Below are 25,079 nucleotides of genomic sequence, written 5' to 3' on the forward strand. Positions count from 1 at the left end.
GAATCGTGGCAGATTGCAATTGCAGACACATTGATTTTCATGCGAAGAAAACACTCGGAGCGAGAGTCTCGCTCGGATGACAGCGGACGTCACGACGAACGTCACGACGACATCTTCGTAGACGAAATCTTCGCGAACTTCCCGCTTCGCGTGATGCGTGGAGCCGAGGAGGACGTCATTATTGCAAACCTGCGCGCGTTTCTGCCTAAGCGTGCAAAATTTCGCGATTCGCCGAGCGACCAGTCCGTAATCTCTCGCGCGACGTGACGACGTTACGCTCGCCGCGAGCTAAAACACAGCGCTATAGGGAACGGGACGATTTGATCGATTAACTATTTGTAATCTGTCAGTTATATGCCAATGTCATCTACATCTTGACTAGTAATGCTACGTAAAATCCTGAGGTTTGGGAAAAAACAGGTCTTACCTCCGCGCAAGCTCCGAGGATCAATTGAAAACCGACACGAAACTATTACTAACGTCTAAACGTAAATATAAAAAAGTTTATTGATATACGAATACTGTAGGAAGATTTTGTACGCTCTAAGTGGCAGCGATCATCCGTTTTCACGCGTCGTTTATACAGAGACAGACTCTCTGTATCGGACTAGTAAAGTATTGGCTATCAGAAATCATGCTCGCCGCGTTCATTACCCCGTATTTCGAGCGAACGATCGACAGAGGAAAGTGGCACGATAATTTTCCAATTACCCATGACGATCGCGAGGCCCTTCGGCGCTCACGTAGTAGACGTCGATCGTTTCGGTCTGGCGTGAGAGTGCAACGGTGGAGTGCAATGAGCTCGCTTGTCGCGAAGAGACGAAACGCTAATCGAGCTCATCGGTTATTTACATATAAACAGCGTAACAAGATGTAATATATATTCTTTTTTGAATTGTCAAAACAGTCGGAAAAGTTTAAATAAAAATTCCACTTCTTTTTTAAAATTTTTGATTCATATTATTGTAGATGTAAAATATATGCAAAATATATGTAAATGTGATTTTTGGAAATAAATAAAATGCGATAACATTTTGCGTTTTAATAAACTTCCTTAAAAAATACGTAAGATTTATGTAATAATTGAATCATCATTTATATCTAAATGAATAATACAAAATTTGTTTTTTTAATATATTATATGGAAATAAAATCGATAATTTAGATATTTTATAAATGCTTTAGTTTACTATACCACTATACCACTATACGATCGATGTTAGATCAAGAGACAGGGATACAAAATAGATTATCGGAGTTCTCGAGCATATGCGTGCACGCAAATAAATAGTTTTACGCGTGTGTAAATATGTGGTATGAAATCGAAAAAGATTCGCTCACAGAACATAGATATTTTATTATCGGTGAACGTTTTATGATTGTCCCAAGCGCGCATTAAAGTTGCCGCTACCCCAACGATTTTGAGAAATTACAAAACGGATAAAAGTCGTTGCTTGTATAATTTAAATCGTAAAATTTGCAACCCTAAACGTAAGTGATTAGTACCAGCAAACGTACTGTGAATGTGTTGATAACATAAATGAGAAGCAGAACGCTATGCAAATATGCAGAAATAATTTAAAACTACAATATGAATTATGTTTAAAGTGAAAAAAAAGTATCTCGAAAACAAAACTGATTTAAACATTAAATTGTAAAATCTAGAAAAATGAACTTTATCATTAAAATTTAAATCATTTGAACTTACTGCTCATAAATTTTTCCATGTTGTAACAATCAAAATTATTACACTCAATTGTAAGTATTACACTCAATTAATTAAAATTAGTATTAAATACTCCTGTTACTATTTCATTAAAATAAGATTTTATCTAGGCTTTAAAAAATTATATATTATATATAAATATTTTAAAAAGATTTTGCTATTTTCTGGAGCAATGCAAACTTTTCCAGAGCTCGCGTGATTTCGCGTCGTGGAAGTTGCGACTTCCAGTTCTTCGCGTCCTTCTTCCCCTTATCCTTCTTTCTCTTTCCTCTTCTTTTTCACGGTTTCTCATCCTTTTCGCGTGGGAGGCGGCGAAACGTCCGGTTCTCTCGCCTCCTCCTTGTCTTTTCCTCTCGCCCCGTTGTACCCTTCGAGCCCTCCTCAGTATCTCTTTATCCCCCTCTACTTGGACTCGGTCGTCGATCGCTAACTCGATGTGCAAAGGTGCGTTTATACTACGTGAATAAAGAATGAATCGATTTGTTCGATCGTTGTAATTCGATTATTTAAAAAAAATAAAGATTTTTATGGATAAAATTTGAAATAATGATTCGATTTTTTATTTAACTTTTTTACAAATGCATATATTTTCTGATAAAATTCAACGTCAAATAAGTTTTTTTTAATTTGCACATTTTAATTCTAATTTTTTTTACACTATCTTACTGCAATATCAAATATATATATATATATATATATATATATATATATATATATATATATATATATATTATTCACTTCTCTCTACATTTCTTCTAACATAAAGTAACTTGTTTCGTTTTTTCTTATATTCTGTACTAGATTTTTATTTATATTCTTTTATTCTTTTTCTTTATTCTTGGTTATTATATATTCCTTAGACTGATGTTTTAACATTTATAAGTCACTGTTCTTCTTGAAAAAGTATGTCAAATTTTTATAGAAATTTATGCAAATGAAATTTATATGCAAATAATACAAAATTATTATTATTTTTATAGGAGATATGTATGATAGGGTATATGTGCATGTGTGTCTCATATAATTTTATATATTGAAATATGATTAAAATACGAGCAATAAAAAATTATATACAATATAATATAACAAAATACAATAAATAAAAAATACAATAAAAAAACAACAAAATACAATAATAAAAAATTAATTAATTTGAAAAAATCATCTATAATAATGGAAACATTAACTGCCGTTGCGCGGTACAAGTGTATGAAGAACTCAATCGTCTATGATCGAACCAGTCGTTTCACGCGCAATCGCACGACACGCATGCCGAACGATATATATACAAGCCGGTGACGGAGGGGTAGAAACGTCGATTTGTAATTACAATAATGGGAGTGATATAATGTGGCTGGTTGCTACTCACTTGCAATGCGATTCGCCGCGCGGCGACGACACGCAGTGCCCTCCATTCTTGCACGGGCTCGGCGAACACGACACGAAACCTGTAACAAGGAAGAAAATTTCAATTACTTCACGTATGACTTAATATAATAAAAACAATAACAATTTGATAGAAAAATATCTGATATCTGATTTAAATATTGTATATCAATTATTAAAGCTTTATTTGAAAATTCTCCTCCCTCACGTTGCACTCGATATATCAAAAAATTTGTCGCCTTTTATGCAACGATTTGCAAACGATTTGTGCGAGAAACGAACGTGAAATCTCGCTTATCGAAACTTCGCTGCAATTAGAGTGCATCTTCGGAGTCACGAAGAAAGAGAGTCCAATGGATCCGAAGGGAACCTTTGACATGCCGTGCAAATTGAACTTTCGTGTAGGGCCCGACGAAGAGGACGGAGATAAAAGGCCAGAGAGGCCGGAGAAGAGAGAAAGAGAAGAGGGGAAGGGGGGGCTCAGGGAAAGCAAAACGTCTCGTATTCCAGGAGTACTTTTAAGAAAGAGTGAATATCAGTGGCTTTCTCGGTGTAAACGAAAGGAGGAGAATCGACGAAACCATTCGCGCCGCGATATCCTACTTAACTGTTGCCGCAACTTCGACATGGATAATTTCACACGCGGCTACGTGCAGCGTACATTCGGCGAAAGAGAGTTAAAGACGGCGCTATTAAATTTCGCGGCCCGGCAGAAAATTCGAAGGCCCGAAAGAGGCAACGCCCTACGATTATTGGAATTTATTCTGTTTGCCGCGCCTTCGTCGATACTTGGCGCGTAAATTCGTTCTTGTTGCGACGCGTACGTTTTGTCCGAGCATCGGCGGGGACGCGCAGTAAAAGCATTTTACGATCGTGGAGGTGAAATTTTTATCCCTCCCATAAAATTTAATATCGACTTGTCGGTGACGCGTCGTTACGCGTGTGTCGTGCGTAAGAAGCGCTAAAAAGAGGGGCTAAATCGCTCGTGCAGGAAAGCGCGTGTTTCAGGGTTCGATTAACGTGGCCGGCGTGGCACATAAAGCACTACGAACAACTAATGCAACGCATGCCCAGCGCCAGTATAATAACAACGCAGCAAATAACCGCTTAGCGTAGACAAGCAGCGAGAGGCGCGGAGAGAGTAGAAGCCTTCATGTACTTATGTTTTATCAGAGTACACCGCAACGGAGGGCCGCGTCATTTACGTGACCCCCCCCCCCTCCCCTCCCTCCCCCTCCCTTCCTCCCTGATCGTGCCATCGTACAAGGCGACTCTCAACTTCCTGCAAGATTATCTTCGCATAAATTTGCAAATTTTTAAAGTTGTACTCTACTCGCGGTTGCTTCGACTTCATTTTGTTTATTATTCGGTTTTGCGCTTGTGAGAACGAATCCATTTTCACACACAATTCTTTTGGAAAACTACACCGTATTCTAGTGCCGTGGATATTCATCCAATTCGATATCCACATCTATCACGCCAATGCCAAGCTGCCAAGGAAGAATTATCAACGGGATAGAGCCTATGACGTAATGAGCACGAGGCTTCATGAAGTCGCGTGGGACGCAGAAAGCCGTCTTAACGTTTGAAAATGTCAGTAATGGCACACATTATTCGGTCGTCACCTCGCTCTCACAGACGACACGTTTGTGACCGCACAATTCCGGCACGCATGACCCGAATTCATAAAATTTTCTATATAGATCTCTTAAAATTTTTTTATAATACGGAAACGAAATAATTTGTGTATTTTCTAAAAATTATTTTATTACAATAACAAATTTTTTTCTAATAGAACAGCATTTGTCTTTAAAAAATTTATATGAAACGATTATATTTTACTTTGAAATAAGGCACGAAGGATTTCTCAAAGACGAGAGTGCTCCGTAATTCTTTCAACTGCCTTTAATAGTAATTTAACAGTGCATACAAAATTACGAATGGTGCTTGGTCCCCCCGTCAGGGCCATCGGAATGATTCAATCTGTTTGGCAGAGGCCGACAAGGCGGAATGGAGCTCGGCAATGTGACGCGGGCAATGAAGTCGACCAGCTGTCAACGTGTCGTCGCGACGACAACGAGAACGAAGACAATCGGCTGGGCGACGCGTCGCCGTCGCGCCGCTCGCGACCAAGACGGATGAGATCAGTTAAACCAAACTGCCTTCGTGACAAATCCTCCGTTTCCTCTGTCACTTCGCGGCTCCGTTCTTCGCTCTCGTCGACGCACTTGCGTGTACGGACCGCTCGCGCTCTCGCTTCGTGACACGCTCGTTCGTAATTCGTTATACGTGGGACGAGCGAACCGTCTCTCTTTCCTTTTCGGTGTGATTCGTTGGGATTTCCGGCCGCCGACACGCGTGATTAACCGTCGCAGTCAGTGCTAATCGAGAGAAGCGTTCGCGTTCGGTCCGAGAAATTTAGGCATGTCGATCATTACGTCACTATGGTGATCGTAATAAATTCCTCATACCGTTGACCGTTCTTCATTATTTTATTATGGTCGAAATAGATGATGTATTAACCTTGAATAGTTTTTCCGTGTCAAGGTTGCCTGTAAAAAAAGTTGATGGTTGCGATTGTTGTGAGAAATGAACTCTTGATAGTAAAAAATTTTTACTATAACTCTTTGTCAAGATATTTCGAAACGGCAGAAATTAAAAAAAAGAAAAAAACACTTCTGTATCCACACGTGTAATGTATTTCAAACATGAAATTAAATTCAAGAAAAGAGCGCATGAGCGAACGACAAGTCATCAAAGACAGATTGTTACATAGAACGATTACTTAATTATGGCTGTTACGTAATCGCCATGGTATTTTCACTTTCAACCTCTGGCGAACAGCTGTACCATCATGTGTGCTCGCACAATAATCTGCATTATTCTGAGGAAAAATGAGTTTAATTGTTTCAATTTCAGAGTAAATTACCGCCGCGGTAGAAAGCCACCGTTTGAATTGCGCCTTCCTTCCTGCTCTCGTCCGCAAAATTAATTCGCGCTAGCGAATAATGGAACCTCCATGCAATTTGTCGCAGGAAACTAGAATTACGTCATTCGATGTATATATATATATATATATATATATATATATATATATATATATATAAACTTTATCTTTTGATAAATTACTCAAGTTCATCTTAACATCATTAAAGGAAAAATTTAACAATTCTTTTCAAATTCTTGACTATTTTTAGTTACATATTAAATACGTCACGTGTTAAATTATTATTAAATCGTAATTAAAATATGTTTAATTTTTACTATCAAAATCTTTCTCATGACTTCCATTCTCTCCTTTTCCGTTTCAACCAATAAAATCGATATATCATTTCGATTTTCAACAATCAATATTGTATAAAGTAATTATTGTAAGGTAAAGTAAGTATTGCACGCCATAATTTTCGATATTCGATTCAGGAATTTGCGATATGCTTCGCGAGTGCGGGACAATAACGTGTGGAATAATACGAGCGCGATATAGGACGGATTCTTGCAGGATCGCGCGATAAAACGCGATAATGAACGGCGCGGCACAATTCGAGATTGGAATCGACTGCACACACACACACACACACACACACACGCGCGCGCGCGCGCGCGCGCGTGAGTGCGTGCCATCACGTGTGTCGTTGGAATTGCGTTTGGTTATCTCCGCGCGGTACGTTGCCGGGGTCGTTATGTTAAACCGGTGGCGGCGGCGAGAGACGGCGGTGTTGTTTTGCATCACGACGCGCGCCACTCTCGGTATCGAACGCGCGAGAAACCATGCGTCGCACGTCGGGTTTACGTAAAACCCGATATTCCAGCCGGTGCGGTAGTGGAGACGTGCACATAAATGTTATGCACGGTAATGCAGCGACGCAGCACGATTTCTTTCTCTCTTTCGCGCACGTTTCCCATAGGAAGACCGATCGCCGCGGTTCCCGCGCGCGATACGTGCATGCGAACCTGATATCATAAATCTAAGTAAGAGATAAGACTATATTTTTGGTGACGCCAAGGTGGAAATTTATTGGCCTCGCGGTATATTCATTTTTAAAAATTATAATACATTGATACACAATGTATTATAAAATTATACTCGGAAATGCGGGGAAGTAGCATTAATGTTTTCCTAATTTATTCGACAAATGCTAATTAACGATTACGAGTACAACTTCTTATTTTCGAACAATAACGTAAATTTATCACACTGTGCAATTCTTTTTTTTTTTTTCTTTCTGGATGATTTCTGATGATGATTGTAATTTTTTACAATTCATATCACCGTTGTTATTTGATTTCAATAATAGGCGATAGTCGTACTGGAAATTCATCACAGATGGAATAATTTTCGAAGCATTTATCTAAACAGATAATTGAAATTCCCTTTATCTAATATCGTTATTCAATGCGCAAATGGCGATGTCAATGCCACGGATATATATAGTGCAACAAGGCTCTCTTTCCCGAATTAAAGCAAATATCTCTCTCTTGCCCTTTACTCGCGCACGTGCAGTGCCCCCTCCTCACTCTTAAGAGAACAGACTTCGAAGAGATATGTACTCTCAATCAGCGTGGGCGCCGATTTCTCGCCCGCCGCGCGACGACTCCGCTCGATCCGCCCACGCGTAGATCAAGATCGATGCGAGGTGCGTCGCTATTTTTCTTTTCAGCATCCTCGCGCGAAGGGCTTGGGGAAGTGCTGTTTGATAAGTAATGTATCCGATCTATCGTTTGACCCTCAAGGGTCAACTTATACACTCGTTAACCTTTCAGGTATTCTCGCGCAAACGCGTGTGCAATGAATAAGAAAATTAAAAAAAAAAAAAAAAATAGGGAAATAATAATCGATTTTCAAATTTGATTATCGATTTAGGAAAATACAGCTTTGAGAACTGCGTTAAAAGTTTGTTAATAGTAACGACACGTAGTTCGCGAATAGAAGCAATTGTTCCGAATTTATATAAATTCAGTTAAGTATATAAATATCATTATATTGATATAATTATATAAATCATATATATAAATTCAATTTAAAAAAAAATGAAAAATTATAGGATATCTAAGATTCAATTCTGTCATCATCTATTATTTTCTATTGTTAAAAAAAAATGTTTTTAATCATATACTACAATTTTCGCAAAAGTTAGAAAATCAGAAAATTGACTTTGCTTAGTTAATTCCACTTGAGGATTGTCCAATGGACAACAGTGTTTGTGCGACGCGTATTACGGTGCGTACGCCACGCGATGGAGATGGGTAGTGCGAGTCACGACCTCGTGGATTACGTAACCCGCCACGTGTGCATAACCTATGGTGCGGCGTATCACCATTGGAATATCGGCGCGATACGCAGCTCTGTCCCATCGTTGGCTGCCTCGCTCGTTGCGTGCATTTTCGCCAGCAAACTCCCGAGGCGAGTCTAATTCATTCTTCGACGAGATGGAAGATCCACTTTTACTATTCGTGACCCAACATTTCAGAAGGTCGTTGCACCGCAGCCTCATTTGGAGTCGGGGTCGGGGGTTACGCGCGTCTCCGTTCCTACGTCGCGTTATCGTTAGCATTAATCTTGCATTAAAAGAAACCCTCCCGCTAAATACTCGAAAAATTGTTTCCAATATCTTTAATATCTTCCGCTTCCTTCGTTTACGATTCCTCACTAAAAGTATCAGAAGCACTAAAACTCGAAGAGCCATTCCGAACGTGGATTATCTACGTATGGATTTAAATATCTCGTCATCCGACATCCAGAAGGTTCTTCAATTCGAGATCTCATATTTGCGCGACACGTGCGAACACGTAGTTTTTAAATAGAGCGATTCAGTGAGCGATATTGAATGTGTGACCAGCGTATCTCATGAATTATCGGTTTCTATCACTATTCTCTTCGCACATTTAGAATGCTATCCCTATCATCGTAACGTAACAAACGGTAAACGAATAGGTCTAGGAAATATTTAGCTATCTGAAATCTTTAGCTTAAAACTTCAAATACTCTGTAAATATAGTTTTTTATACCAATTTTATTTGAGTATTTAACATATGTATTGTAACGTATGTATATGTAAAAACTATAACTTTTAATATTTTCTGCATGTACGAAGTGTTATTACCATGTAATGTTGCAAACAGTGAGTGAATACGGTCTGATAAAGACTCCTTTCATGTCTTGACATCACGGTTGACCTGCCTCGCGTTCCCTCTCAAAGAAACACGGCACGACGCGAAGAGAACGTATGAACTTTTGCTTCGACAAAAATTTGCCGTATCATATGTAGGCTCGATTCTACAAGCTCGATGAATGAAATCGTAAAGAAAATCGTCAAGGCTTCGTGAGCAAGATTGACTCAAAGGAATTAATCCGCACTTTTCTGATAACGATCATTGAAATAACATGATTACATTAATTAAACAAGAGTTATTAGCAGTTTCTAATTAAAAAAATATATATAAATATAATTAAAAACAAATCTATTTCTTTATATTTTTACACTTATTTTTATTTTTGTATTTAAATCTCTTTGTCATAAAATATATTTTATCTTATCAAGCATTTCTCTGCACTCTCTGTATGATGACGGATATTTGTGAGGAACTCGTGGTTTCATATATCGCACTTACGGTATACGAGTAAAACGACTACTGTACAGTGATTTACGGTCCTCGGATTGACATCGTCAATGTACAGCTATTGATAGCGCTTAATCAATAGGACAGCAATAAATCATTAATCCATTATATTGCTAATGTCTAGGAAGCTATCGCGCCGTTTATCACAATGCCCTCAAATATCTGTTAACAAATCTGACGAGTTATCGTCTCTGAATTTACATCCGCGCTATTATCCGCACTTATGTTCGAGGAAGATATATTAAATCCGTTAACGTTTGTTCCTTCGCACAATATTGTTCTCACACGAGGTTGTAGTTATCTACCATCATTATTACAGTCCATAGATCGACGATAAATTTTTCTAATTAATTATTTTATATTATTCTATCGACATAACGGATAATATTTTGAAAGAGAGTGACTTCTCTTTTATAATCAAAGGACTATTATTAAAAGAGACCGATTCGTCAGTTTATGTCCTGAAAGCCAAACAAGATATCCTCCTACGACCATTGGATTCTACGACCGTGTGTTAACCTGTTGTCGAAAGAAATCGTCCGAGAGATAAGATTCAAAAACACGGAAATTCAATTTCGTGAGATTAGAACACGTCTCGAGAGGTGCTAAATTTTCGCTTTCTATTCCGAAAGAATGATATTCCAATCTTTCAATCATCTCAGTTTCTAAGCCGTGAACGTTGCTTCAAACTGAAAATTAATTAACAAATTAAAAAAGTTAATTGATGCATATTTTGCAGAGAGAGAGAGAGAGAGAGAGAGAGAGAGAGAGAATATTTCTTATAGTAATATATCTATTTTTTTTTTAGATATAGAGGATAGAGATGCTCATTGTATTGTAATGGATCACCGATGATGATCCATTCGCGGTCGCTCGAGCCATGCCTTTAACGATAGTCACGAGTGTACGTTTACATACACGCTGATGCATTACCACGTACGACGAGTGAACGTCGAACTTCATTCAAGACTTTCATTCACATTATCGATGCTTGTCATTGATCTGCCGACATATTTTCATAGAGACGATACTTGTGTTTGATGTTTTGTGTCCATTTTTTGCCGCAACCATTATAACTACAAAGGATTTTTAAATTTCTATTGATAATTTATAAATTCTAATATCGCATCGAAGTTTAATTCAATACGTAATACGTACTTGTGATAAATATTGAATATAAAATTTCATTCTAATATTTCATTATTAATTGCTAATAATAAGTTTAATTTTTTATAATTATACTAGTTTTTATATCACACAATTTTTATTAATTAATTTCCAAAATTTTACAAAGTTAAAAGTTGTTATTTTTTTTTTCAAAATATCAGAATATACGATTTTTGTAACTGCACGATCGTATGGCACGACAGACCTCATCGGTATGCATGCGGTTGGAAAGATGGGCTCGGTGAACAGCCGGGGATGGTCGTCCACGAGAATTATTTTGTTGGACCCGCGCGCGAATTCCGCGAACGACCCGAGCAGATAATTTTCAGGAAGCTTTCTGTGCACAATCGAGATTCCGCGATGACCACCTCGGGGAGGATATAATCCACCCGTTGCAAACGCGACGACAAGGAGGGGTTTGTACCAGTGGGCGGTATTTTTGCCATGGTGAATTGTGGCGTTTCTCATCGCTGAGCGTGTTCTCATCCGCGAGATGTGGACTTGCACGTATATACACATATAAACGCTTTTAGCGTGAGTGACACGCACGCACGCACGCACGCACGCACGCACGCACGCACGCACGCACGCACGCGGTGCCAGGACCTGAATTCACGTAATTGTGATTAATGGGCCCGCTAATGCGAGCCGGCCGTCTCGAATCGTGCCGGGAATGACGACGAACGATTTCGAAGCGGCGTAGACGTGATTCGTAACAATCGTGTCCAAGTAACAATAGTGAAAATGGTTTTCGAGATTTTTCAAGGATAACAAGGAAGATCATTTAGATTTTCGTGAGAAAGGAATTAACGTTGCGTTCTCGCAACGTACATATTTCATATTTTGTCTTAACATTAGAGAGTGGAAACAATCGTTACTAGTTTGAAACAGATGGAAGATAAAGATATCTTAATTCGAGTTACGATAGCACATAAATTCTAGATAATTTTCCTAAGAAGAAAGACGTTAGTTGACTCTTGTTTTTAGATATTAGAATTATTATATCATAATAATTATTCTTAATCTATAATAATTATTCTTCATAATAATAATAATAATAATAATAATATCATCAGCGAAATCTTTATTTTACGATTGTTTTCTCCAAGTAGCAAATATAAAAAATGGCATTTTAAAAAAAACGAGTTTCCAGAACACTTCAGAATTTACTCTCGCCGCGTAAAACCAGCTCTTTCGTCTCTGTCGCTTTATCTACCTTCTCTTCGATCCCGACGTCAAGATCACGAGGGCCTCTCTTCGACGAAAGGGTCGTAGTGTTCTCTTCTCACCCAACCGGCGAAATTTACGTGTCTACCATCGGCGGCTTACTGATTGACACGGCCGATAAGCTCCGAGGGACGATTTGTTCGCGCGCTAATGACGTGTCCCATGTCACTGGCAGAGAGTGGCTTCCGCTGTTCGATCGACCCAAAACTGCATTTTAAAGCGTCATAATGCGACGCGGTTCTCCACAGTCATTACTCTTGAAAGAATTAAGATACTTCGAAAGAGAATAAATTTTTATAACGCGCGTAAGAATAAAAGTTGTATCGCTTTGCATCGGAAATACAGCACGAAAAACAAAAAATTGAAATTGAAAAATTGAAAAAAAAAAAAAAAAAACAAAAACTTTAAAATTCTTGTCCAATAAAGGGAATTCTTAATCGTTCCTTAATTATAATTTGTATTTGTTATTCTTTACTTTCAAGTCAATTCTCCTTGATTGATGATAGGCCAGAACGCTCAAACACGGTAGATTATTTAGAGTCTGGCTTAAGTGTCTCCGGAATCGCTTGCCTGAGTGTAAGGCGGAGATCGCAAACGGGCGGAAGAAGAATTACTCGCGTAATGGACGCGCGCGTAATCCGCTATAACGCGCGCGTCACGCGCGGCTTTCGAAATCGCAAATAGCGGCGGGATCGCCGAGAGGAAAAAAGCCGTCCCGCGGCTTTGTAGACGCGCGGTCATCGGTGATTTTCTCTCCTTTTAGCATGGCGTGCAAATTCGAGATGCAGTGCGATTCGCGATCGCGAGGTTAGGAATTGTAACTGTTACAATTTCGGTCAAATATACGACGCCATTTTTATTATATAATACGATAGAAGCGTTTGACGATGTGTTCCGCAATCACCGAATAATTTCCTGTCTAACTGCATAAAATTAGTCTCAGGCTTTCACATATTGAAGGATTCACGCGTTCACAACAGGAAATGGTCATTGACATCGCAAACCTTGTGCCGGTATTTTGAATCAATTTCTAAAGATTTACATATGAATTGATATACCCATTATCTATAGAAAAATTTTTTTTCATCGTTAGATACGTCTGTAAAGTAAACTTCTTCTATGAAAATAAATTATCTCATTAAGTAAATTACATCGCAATTAAAAGTGATTTTTAAATTTTATAAAAGCCTAGGATGCTACAAGATAAATTTGAAAACCGTATCTTTAAGAAACAAGAGCAAATTGTTTCTCCATAAAATATTTAACATATTTCACATATTTCATTTTTGTCATTCAATTCAATTCTATTCAGTACACACGTTATATTATATTGTATATTATTATTATACATTATCTCATATGTTGTATATCAAACTAACGTATATTATATAGCGTAATATCACAAAAGGAGATAAAATCAAACAATAGATACTATAACTGTACTTTCCAATACAACTTATATTCTGCAATAAACTGCAAGAATTCCTGCGTCACTCCACGCTTGTTTGGCGTCCTCTCGTTTTCAGCAAAACGTGGTCCATCTCGACAGCAGGTTCGATCTCCAGGGAGCGTGAAACGGAGGAGAAGCTCGTATAAGGTGCGATCAGGCATCGGAGACGCGTGTAGTATTTGCTCGTTGAAGGACTTTTACGGTAAGGCAGAGGCGTACTCGTTCACTATCAGTCAGTCAAATGTTTCTTGGAAAGATGATAAACGAGGAATTTCTCTTAAATATGCACCACAAAAATTTTTTCTATCTTATTTCAATTAACAGCTACAATTACTCCCCTTATAAGATTATACTTTATAATTATAATTTCTTAAGGAATATTATTGTAAACATTATTAATTGTAAAATAATACAATTCTTCTAGATGTTATAAATATTATTACAACTATATATATACATTTGCTATCTATTTTATTTTAATAATAATAAAATTGATTTGATCTCTTTATAAAAACACCATAGTCTCTTATAAAAAAAAGCTTAGATTAATATAAAATGATTAATGAAATGATTAATTGTATCATTTAGCATGCAATTAATTCAATTCTCTCTGAAAATGTATGGTGTGCGATGCGATGCAGCTTCCTCGCTTGTTGCAGCTTCCTCGCGGCGTTCATGGTCACCGTGTAAGGCACATAATGCGAATTGCGTCCCATTGTGTGCCCATGGACGGACCATGCGCATACAACACAAACCTGCCTTTTCCTTCGTTATGTACGCCGTGCCGCGGTAGTCCTCGGCATGCGGTGTTTACTTTGACGAGCACGGTCGTAAAGTTCGCGGACGATTACGCTTTTTTTTTCCTCTCTCCCTTTCTGGACCCTCCCCCGTAAGTCGAAGGCCCTTGAAACGATACCTAGCAAGTTCCGAACGTACCAAGGTGCTACTTTGAAAAGTATCGCTACCACACGCGAAGGCACCAGTGCCATCGCTACTGTAGCCTTAAGTAAAGATTTGTTTGAACAACATTGCGACGGAACCTTGAAGAAAATGTGCAAACTAAAGCAACTTTTTCGAATCTCTTAATAACTTATTATCACCAGTTTTTTTACAACAACTCTAGTACTCGTAGTGTACAATTCTTGGTGAAATCTTATTTCGTGATAAATGTAAAGCTACATTAAATGTAAAATATTGCACATCTGAGAAAGATTCAATCAACAAAGTAATTTATTCTTCACGATATGATATAACGCGATAGTCAATAGTTTTTCGAAAAATGTAATTCAAATTAATCTTAGTAGAAAAATTTTATCGGTTTATTATTTATCAATTTTTTTATGTAACAAAAACGTGAAATTATCGTCCCACGTCTTCAGCTTCATAGCCTTTATATCAAAATTCTTTTTGAAAAACATCAGGAAAAAAAGAAAAAAAATTTTTTTCAAAAGAATTAAAATTTTAATTTTAAAAATAAAATGTCGATTCTTTTCATAAAGATTTGAAAATTTAATTTATCGTACGATGTATAAGGTAATCGTTGTCGTAAATTTTACATTGAATGGAGAAATGCAATATCATTCGTGTTAGTATGTAACAGTGGCAATTTATTGCGGGTAATGTTTTTCAGGTCCGAGTTAATATTTTCATGATCATTTTTTCTGCTCTTTTAAAATCACCTCCCAATTCTGTCCTCCTTTTTAATCCGTTTGTGAATGGACGGCCGCATCATGCGATTATTCATCGAGCCCTGAACCGTTTGTTAAATTATTGCGAAATTCTGCTGACAACTGGCGTGATTGCGATTTATAAAGCGACCTGGGGATATTTTTTATCAGTTCGTTAGCTCTTTCATCTTTATCCTTACTTGTGCGCGCCGAGCTCTTTTCTGATTCTGTAATTAAGGAATTCATATCTTTTCTGATGCGGTACCACCTGTTATTTTGTCAGCAATAAATATTCAGTGGCAAATTCAAACGAAAACATTCCGGCAATAAAGATTATAATTACATAATGTTATTGAGATTGAGTATGATCACATGTGAATATGATCGCACAATGTGCAATTTTGTAGAAAATTTATTAATGATTCAAATCAACGACGTTCAAAACTGTTCCCATTCGAGAATAAATTTATTTCAAATGTAATTCAAATATCTGTTGAGTCATTTGATACTAATATGAAATAATATTAAAAATTTACATAACAATTCCATAAATAATATTTCATACATTAGATTGTATACATTCCAAATTATTACATAAATAAAATAATGTTAAGAAATCTTTTCAAAATATAAAAAATTACGTTAGATTTTCATTGTATAAGTGATCTATTTGTATAAAATAAAAAATATTTAGTCGTATCCAAGTAATTCAGGAATCAATTTTTAGGAACTGTTTATAAGGAGCAACGGATAACCGGGACGTTTCTTCTACGACGGAGGCTCGTGCTTGCTCCTTTTTTCCCAAAGGTCGTCGGGGGCTTCTCGTGGCTCGTGGTGTCTTATTATTCGGGAATTCCACCTCCGGTGAGCATAATATTCGCGGGCCCACCGCTCCCGACTCGTATTCCCGGAGTGTTTTCCATGCGGCGGGCGGACCGGACTAGCCGCTCATCCACGTGCAAAAACGCGCACGGGTGGGATCCTTTTTGGCTTTGCTTTTTGCCGTGGGGGCCGGCCGTAAAATTAGCATAACTCTAATATATTATCCGCCTGTCCGTGGACGAGCCACAAAGTCCCGTGCTTATGCGGCCCGTACGCATAACGCCGGGTCCTTTTACGAGCGACCGATCCAGGCCGAAAGTGCAGTTTCATTGAAAATAAACTTGTCGGTTGCACGGATAATTGCGTGTATCCTGCGACACCTAGACGGCCACGCGACTCTCGCCAACGTAAACACACGCATGTAACAATCATGCATTTTTTTTAACAATCCGAAGAACCATCGTAATTTCGAAATCGATGAACTTCTCGAGAAAGAAATAAAATCGTTTGTCGCTTCGATTTTGATTGACTTTTAGAAAAATTATACAGGAATTTATTATTAAAAGGTCAATTTTACTCGAAGAAAATATTCTTCAAACTTCTTTTCGTTATTACAATATAATACGAAGTTAAAGAGGTGTATACTCCTTTTTTTTTATTTCTTTAAAAAAAAAAAAAAAAATACAGTAGTGTAGAAAATAAATTACAACCGTACTTTTAAATTCTAAAATATTTTTGCGGAAAAATTGTTGAATCCATTTTGTGTGAAAGTCAAATTAATGTCATGTCACGATATTTTTCCGATCTTCTAAAGATTAATCTAACCTCGCAGTAATTGACAAGATTGTACGTTCCTTCCATTCACCGTCTCCAATTCATCGTCAAAAGAATCGAATTGAAAGAAAATTGGATAAATTTTGACGGAAGATTGTGACCCAACATCTCGACTCTCGACAAGGAATGCTGTATACTCAGGTTCTGGGTTGCTGGTTGCGTACTCAGAACAGGGTATCCTCTCGATATTCGATACCCACTTCGACACTCGATACCTAACTAGACCGGTCGTCCGCCTCCGGTATAAACTCGAAGGACCATTCTTTTTATTTTTTCTATACCATTGTCGGTTGCTTGTCGCACCTCATCTTTCTCCGCAGGCTCCGTCGACACCTTGACACACACGAAGAGACAAAAAATGAACATAAGAAGATATCGCGAGAATCATTGGATCCATTCCGTCAACCGCTAAAAAAATTTCTTTTAGCAAAATTGCGGTGGTAATGATAATGCTTATACTCACAGTTTCGTATTATATTATGTATAGATTTTTTATTTATATTATGTAAAATTTTTTTCAAAGAATCAGGGACATCAATTGATAATTCATCAATTGATAAAAATATGTTTATGTAATACAATAGTTAATTAAATAATTAATGAATTAATGAGTTTTATAATAAAATATTTTTCATATTTTATACCTGTATTAAATTATGTTCCTCAACATTTGATGCCATGATGGATAAAATTAAAATAAAAATTACACCACACACACACACACACACACACACACACACACACACACACACACACACACACACACACACACACACACACACACACACACACACACACACACACACACACACACACACACACACACACACACACACACACACACACACACACACACACACGTATTTGCGAATAAAGATATTTTATTATAGTAATTTAAGATAATACAGCATATCACGAAACATGCATACGATATATTAAAAAAAAAAAATCACATTATTCTAAAATCTTAAAATAAAATAGACAATGCCCATTAGTTAAATTTATATTGTAAAAAAATAAACATTTCATATATATTTGCTATTGTTTAATGTAATGTAATCAAACAGATCGACTGTTCGAGCAACATGTGGCACACATTTTTTGTGGTGTCGGCGCAGCGTGATGCGTGATGGCTACCAGGTGTGTCACAAAGTTAAGTTAGCAATGTGGAAACCAATTTTTTTTTTAAAGAATTAAAGCTACTATTACTATTACTTGGGTTAGAATAGGAAGACTCTTCAATGAAAATACAAAGATCATCACAAAGATACTAGCACTTAGATTTTATTTTTTTAGTTTGATCACAACTAGAATTGAGTTAAGTATGACAATAAAAAGAAATCTCCAATGAACAAACAGATATACGTACCACTTAGATTCTATTTTTTCAAAATAAAAGATAATATTGTCAGTTTCTATTTTTAACTTGGTACAGCAGTTTTTTTTTTTTCAAGCGCGTCCTTTACTTGACACCCTTTTTTTAAAAAGATACTTTTTTAAGATACTTTTTTAATATTATATTACGCGTCTCATACGCGTTCGCCAATGTTCATTACGAATAATCACGTTATTAATATTATCTGAAAAAGTGTTATTTAAGAGACAGAAGATATGTTTATCAAATTTGTTAACTGTTAATATTATTCAACGTTCTTACGTTGACTTGTTAGAATATCGATAGATCAATTCTAGAAATTGAAATTATTCAGTTTTTGCCGTGTGATTCTACAAAGTTCAGTTATCCAATTTTCGTTCACGATCGATGATTCTCATCTGAGTTATAAGAAATTATATTCCTCTCTCGATAATCGTGAGCCATCTGGAATCTCAAGGGAGTTTCGTGGACGTCGCAGGTATGCAAGGCCTTAAGTCACGAAGCCATATATCTGGCTTTTGTTTTGACTGCTCTCATTGGGCGTCCAAGGGGTCCCCGTCCATCGCTTCGAACCCCCCGAAGAACACGAGGGACCAAACGAGCAGAACGCATCGCCATTGTTTTTGGGAACTAAGTAAGTTCGACAGAAATAGAGAAAAGTGGAGTAAGACCAGGATAGAAACCCTATTGTATTATAATGTACACTACAGACGTTTATCTAAGTGGCTGATAGCTCGTTTCTATCGACGTACGATTTATGGCTGTTCGTTAGCCAGCCATATTATTGTCAAGGGATTCGCATTCGTATATATATTCTGGCTCTTCGAGCATCTTTAAATCGTATTATAAAAAGGATAGACTCATAAAATCGTATGTTGCATAAAGAATTAATAAAATACCGCATTCGTAAAAAATTTTAAATCTTTATAACATGAATTCTAAAAGAATAACAAAATGAGAGAATGTTAAACATCAATTTAAAAAAATAAATACACTAATATTTTTTTTATGTATTTTTAATCATACTGATATATATATTCTCTTTGATATCTAATATATTCATGATTATTAATTTTTCATACGTGCGACATTTTTTTTGCACATAAACTTCACAAAACAAATTTTCTAATTTTAAGCTTAAATATCATAAGCAAAAGAAATTTGTAAAGAGTCTTTTGCGTTATATTTACATGAAATGTAGAGATACATATTTTCGTACATATTTTAATAAAAACAAAATGAATATTAATATTATATTATATATGTCCTTCCCGCTGAAGAAAAATATGTGAATATTCAGTCATATTCGCAGCAAATTTCTCTGATCCACCGACAAAAAACGGAATAAATGCCGTTTATGCTCCTCTCTTAAAAACTGCGATTGAGGAAAATTTTTAAGGGGGACGAGGGAGGGAGGGGAGGGGGGAATCGACGGATGCAGCTGTTCGCCTCGATTCCTATCGATTCCTTAGTACGCGACGACGACACGATGATGACGTTGTGTATCCGTGACTTTGTACAGCCCTGCGAGGGGCCCTCCATAGCGAGCGATGGGACGAATGGAACATCTGCCGGTGGTCCGGGCCCTTCTCCAAACATCACCACCTTGCACCACATTACACAGAGGACCCCATGTACTACCCATATCGCTAACATTGACTAGATTACGTGCATAGCACGATTCATTTCACGTTTTATGTGTTTAGTTGCAAAAATGTAAATAACGAAAGTATAAATTCGAAAAATAAGATAATCCTGACAATGAGAAATTTTTATCCTATAAATACAGATTTGTTGAAAAAAAAAAAAAAAAAAACTTTCTATTGTAAGAAATATGGATTATTTCAATTTTCGAAAAATATATTCATAAATTGGCATTCTAATTTAATTTTATTAAATATTTACAAAGTAAGTGACGTCATGAATAAATCAGAAAATTTAATGTTGTGTTGAATTAAAAAATTTATATAATGCGAGATATTAAAATTGTATTTAATAAATTATTTTAATTGTATAATTATATAATTATTTAATATCAAATATTATATAATATTATATAATATAAAATATTATATTAATATCAAATTGTAAAATTAAAAGATAGTACTGCATTCATTCAATTATTGCATTCAATTTTTTTAAAAAACTAAAATTAACGTAATCCGATAATTCTTGCGACAATGTTAGTAAATATGATGTGTGCAAGCATTAAAGTCACTAGTGAATTCAATGACTTCGATGATATATTAATGTAAAATAGATATCTTATAATCATTTTTACAAAATCATTTTATTATTTTATTTTAAATATAAAATTTTTATTTATTTTTTAAATGAAATTATTTTATCATATAAAATCTTTAAGAAATCAGAATCTTCTTTAATTAATTATAATGCTTCGTAAAAAGTAATATCAAAATTATTTCATCAATGATTTAAACAAGTTTGCAAACAATAATTCTTCATAATATAAATTAACACGCTTACTTATACTACAGTCTGTAGTGCGTTTTCAAGATATGATTAATAACGTGAAATTTAGTATATAAATTTTTTAAATTATAAACAATAATTACAAAAAACATTAATGCTACAGTATGTCATGGCTAAATGATGCAAATATATTTGCATTCGTTTATCCAAAATTTTCTCATATCAGGAGAAGAGCGGAAATTATTAATACACAATTATGAATATTACAAGTACATTTACTTCATTTTGTAAAAGTGTTAAAAATCAAAGATCGTAAATTCAAAGATCGTTTAGCGAAGGCAAGGAAAGTACAACGTAAAATAAGGTGTAAAATGTTTCGCCTAGCCGCCATAACTATAAATTTCACTTCCTCGTGAATTCGGAGAAAAAAGAAAGATAAACGTGAGATAAATAACAGAATTTCAACGGTACATTGATTTGCGAATCGTTAGTCATTACCAGGTTAGTCTCCTAATGAACGCACGGTAACCTATGGTGCGTTTACAACAAGGCTTACAAGCATCCGCGATTACGAATCAGTGGAGCGTTAAAAGTATCTTCGGTGTTCTTCAGAATAAAGGTACAGTTACACAGAAGGTCTGTGAGACGCACGGAATCTTTGCCATGCCAGGTGCATTTATTCTAGCAATTATAGAGAAGAGGCACAGCGATTTCAAGCTTGTCGATGGAAATGATTTACGCCCTCACAATCCATAAAAAAGATTTATAGATAAATGCAAAAAAAAAATTTATACTATACTTGAAAAACTTGAATTATAAATAAATTTTTATGAAAAAAATTATAAATCATGAAAATGTATGTGTAATTGTATAATTCCTTCTTCAGTTACTCTTGAAAACGTAACGTATTACATTAACAACAGTAATGAACAAAAATGCGAGAAATATAAATGGGGATTAATCTCGTTAATTATTTATATTGGGAATAATCTTTGCTTTTTATCACAATTTTCGCTGATTTATCATGCAGAGAAACAGCCGTTCTTAACAAATACATGAAATGATTAACATAGCATCTCATAGCCAAACATGACAAGTAACTTAACTATTGATACTGTCGCATGAAATTCTACTCACGTTCAAGAGTGATGTGAGTTACTTAAGAAACGACAATGACAACGATGTCGACGCGAAGTAGTCGTGTTTTGTCTGTGTAACGATGTACCGATATATCATTGTGCAAATATAATTCAAGTTTTGCTCATGTCAAGATTCACGTATTTTATTATTTTATCATTTAAATATTATAAATTATAAAATTATAAATTTATAAAATTATAAATAAAATTTGATTTTATTTAATGAATAAATCTTTAGGAATTTTTAATTAAAAGATGTAAATCAATGAAGCTGCTCAAAATTTGTCTAATATATCCCGATGCATTTTTGTCATATAAAAATTTATATTGTATTATTACTTTCCTTTCTAATGTTCTGAGAGCATAACCGGAAGCCTTTCCAACATCCGGCAGAATTTCTCAGTAATCCTGAAATGAAGGCTCATAAAAGGACCGTGAGTAAACAACATTCTTGGCACAATGTCAAATATTGTCACGTCTTATCTCAGACATACGTCTCTTACTTGCGGTTATCGCGTCAAGAAAGACTATTTAATGGAAGACAAATAGAGGCACACGTAGTCTGGCGCATGGTTTTTTTCAAATGTAAGGTTAGAAATTGCAACGCAATATTAGAAGAAAATGAAAAGTTTGCCTAAAAATTAGTAATTATCCTTATGCATTACCCTACACTTTTGTTAAAATAACGTATGTATATGTATATAATATAAATTATTTGTATTATCATATAACTAATTTTTCTTTCATACATATATAATTTCAAAATATATTTGAAATTTACATAAATCTCTAATATTCATAGAATATATAAATAAAAAGTATAAAAATAAGTATGTGATGTTGTAATATAAGTAATTCATAAATTTTATAAAATTAGTTTTACATTTCACCGTTTTCAGTGAATATGATGTATTCGATACTGCAATTTTCAACAATGTATATTACATGTCTCGTGCTCTGCCGTTGAAGAGAAAGTTCATACCTTGCGGCGGTTAAGTAACTCGCTGTAGAGCTAATCCCCAATGAAGAACGAAGCAAGACAGCTTTGATTTACGACAGATAATTAATAAAGAGGGCAGCGATTGAATATCTTACAGATCTAAATTCGCGCGCGCGGTTATTGCGGATATTAAATCAACGAACAGAAAGATTTTTTTGATCTTTATTCTTTTCGTCAAAAATTTAATAAAAAAAATTATCGCAAAATAATTTACTAATAAATTATCGTAAAAAGTTATCTTTATTATCGATAGACTAAGAATTATTCGTTTTAATTAAAAAATTGACAAAAAAATTGACATTCGCGATTTCTATAAACCGTTTCTTATTATTTCAAGGAATTTAAAACATTTCGAGAGAGTAAATAATATTTACAACACAACATTACGTATAATCATCTGATGAACATAATAAATAAGATACCAATAGCATTTATTTAACGAGTCCATTAGTACTTTCTCCGACATACTGGAAAGGTTGAGACCCCTTGGCAAACTTGGAGAGAACTAACTTACGTTAGATATCACAGAAGAAGCCAGATAGAATACGTTCCGCCGCGAAGAAAAGGGAGGAGATTACCACGTATTATTCCTGCTCGAACAGATATGGACTGCAAATCTCATTTAGCGTGACTAAATTAATACACGTATGAAGTTACCACTCATCGTGATCGATCATTGTTCCGCGACTCGGAATTCGCGAATCACGCGTGCCTATTATCCGCACGTATAATTATATACCTCGCACATCACGAATCGAACAACGTCGAATAAATTTCAATCGGACGTAATCGGCTTGTCGTTTTCTGAATGAAGCTCCATCGTGACGTGACTGCGCATCTCTCGACCTCGCCGGGAGCAAATGCGCGAGAGAAATGAATTATGTCATAGGATCATTTTCCACGCATCGTCTCATCGATTCTCATTCACCGCGCATAATTTCCATCATTTTCAGTATGCTTCATTTCAAATAGCGAGCACGTTCGTTAATATAACTCTTGATATCACGTCAATAAATTTCTGCCAAGGTAGAATCAAATCTAGATATTTCGAATAAACAGGCAAATAGCACAGAGTGCTTCAAAAATAGAGGTCAATCGCTAGAAAGTGATTGGGGACCTAAAAACGAAAAAAAAAGTTGATATGAAGATCCGAAAATGTGTTATTTTCGAGTTGTCACCATTCCTTTATGTTGAAATTTAAAATTGCTTCGCTTCCAAATTTCAATGTAAAAATGGCGAAAACATTGTATTTTCGGACCTATATTCATGTCAACTTTCTTGTTTTTAAGTCTCCACTCATACGGAACACCCTGTAAATCAAAGACATCTTGCATATATATATATATATATATATATATATATATATATATATATATAAAACGCTTAAGAATTATATTCTATAAGAATGAGCAAAACATGCATTTTGCGACATGTAACAATTAAACACGAGAACAAAACGATCTATGCGGGTACAAAATTGCAAATCATCGTTGCGCCTAACCGCGTGAACAGCTCGAAGAAGTCCAAGCCGAGAGACCGAGCCCTTCTAGGTCACCGTAAGGTCTCAGCCTAGGGCCATTATACTTAGTATCCCCTCGGTGTGTTCTTATGCCTCACGATAATAAAGTCGACGCCGGCCCGGGCATGCCAGTCGCGGCGCACGTTATGAATAAGTACGCATAACGTAGCTACGTGTGTGCAAGAATGTATCTATATTCATGCAGGGGTATCGCCGCGGGACTCGGTCGAACAATACGCGAGGAAACACCGTACATATAAGAGTCGGCCTGCCGACCCTCCTCCTCCCTGGTTCCAAGGCATGAGGTTCCCGCAAACGTGGCCATTATGCAAAGAAACCGGCCACGTAAGTTAATTAGTTTATACCTACAGCGGGGCACTCTCTGAGAAACTGTAGCGATAATCGGTACGTAAATGCACTAACGGAAACGGAGATTTCATATTGCTGAAAAATTTAACGAATATTCGCAATTAAATCCTTTACAATGGATCAATCACGTAATTATTTTCATTTACACATACGATTCATTCAACGTAAAATATTTTTTCATATATAAAATATATTTTTTAATAACGAGAATTTTTTAATATGTGAACTCGAATTTTTGCCACATAGAAATTTCAAAATTTTTAATACATGTTAAAATTAATTTTATCAATTAATTAATGCACGGAATTTGTAATAAATTTAAAATTCCTTTTTTACTGTATTCTTTC

General features: G+C 35.8%; 1 protein-coding gene across 1 annotated transcript in view; it reads right to left on the bottom strand.

The window, feature by feature from the left end:
• The window catches only part of N (neurogenic locus Notch protein), a 233,018-nt gene that overhangs the window by 192,280 nt on the left and 15,659 nt on the right, over positions 1 to 25,079 (bottom strand). The window contains exon 2 of the mRNA XM_089084343.1: positions 3,096 to 3,174. Within this exon, the coding sequence (XP_088940469.1) occupies positions 3,096 to 3,174 (79 nt within the window). The remainder of the gene's footprint in view (positions 1 to 3,095; positions 3,175 to 25,079) is intronic.

The sequence above is a fragment of the Pogonomyrmex barbatus genome, unplaced genomic scaffold (genome assembly GCF_055798465.1).
Source record: "Pogonomyrmex barbatus isolate J1 unplaced genomic scaffold, ASM5579846v1 scaffold8, whole genome shotgun sequence".
In the NCBI taxonomy this organism is placed as follows: Eukaryota; Metazoa; Arthropoda; class Insecta; order Hymenoptera; family Formicidae; genus Pogonomyrmex; species Pogonomyrmex barbatus.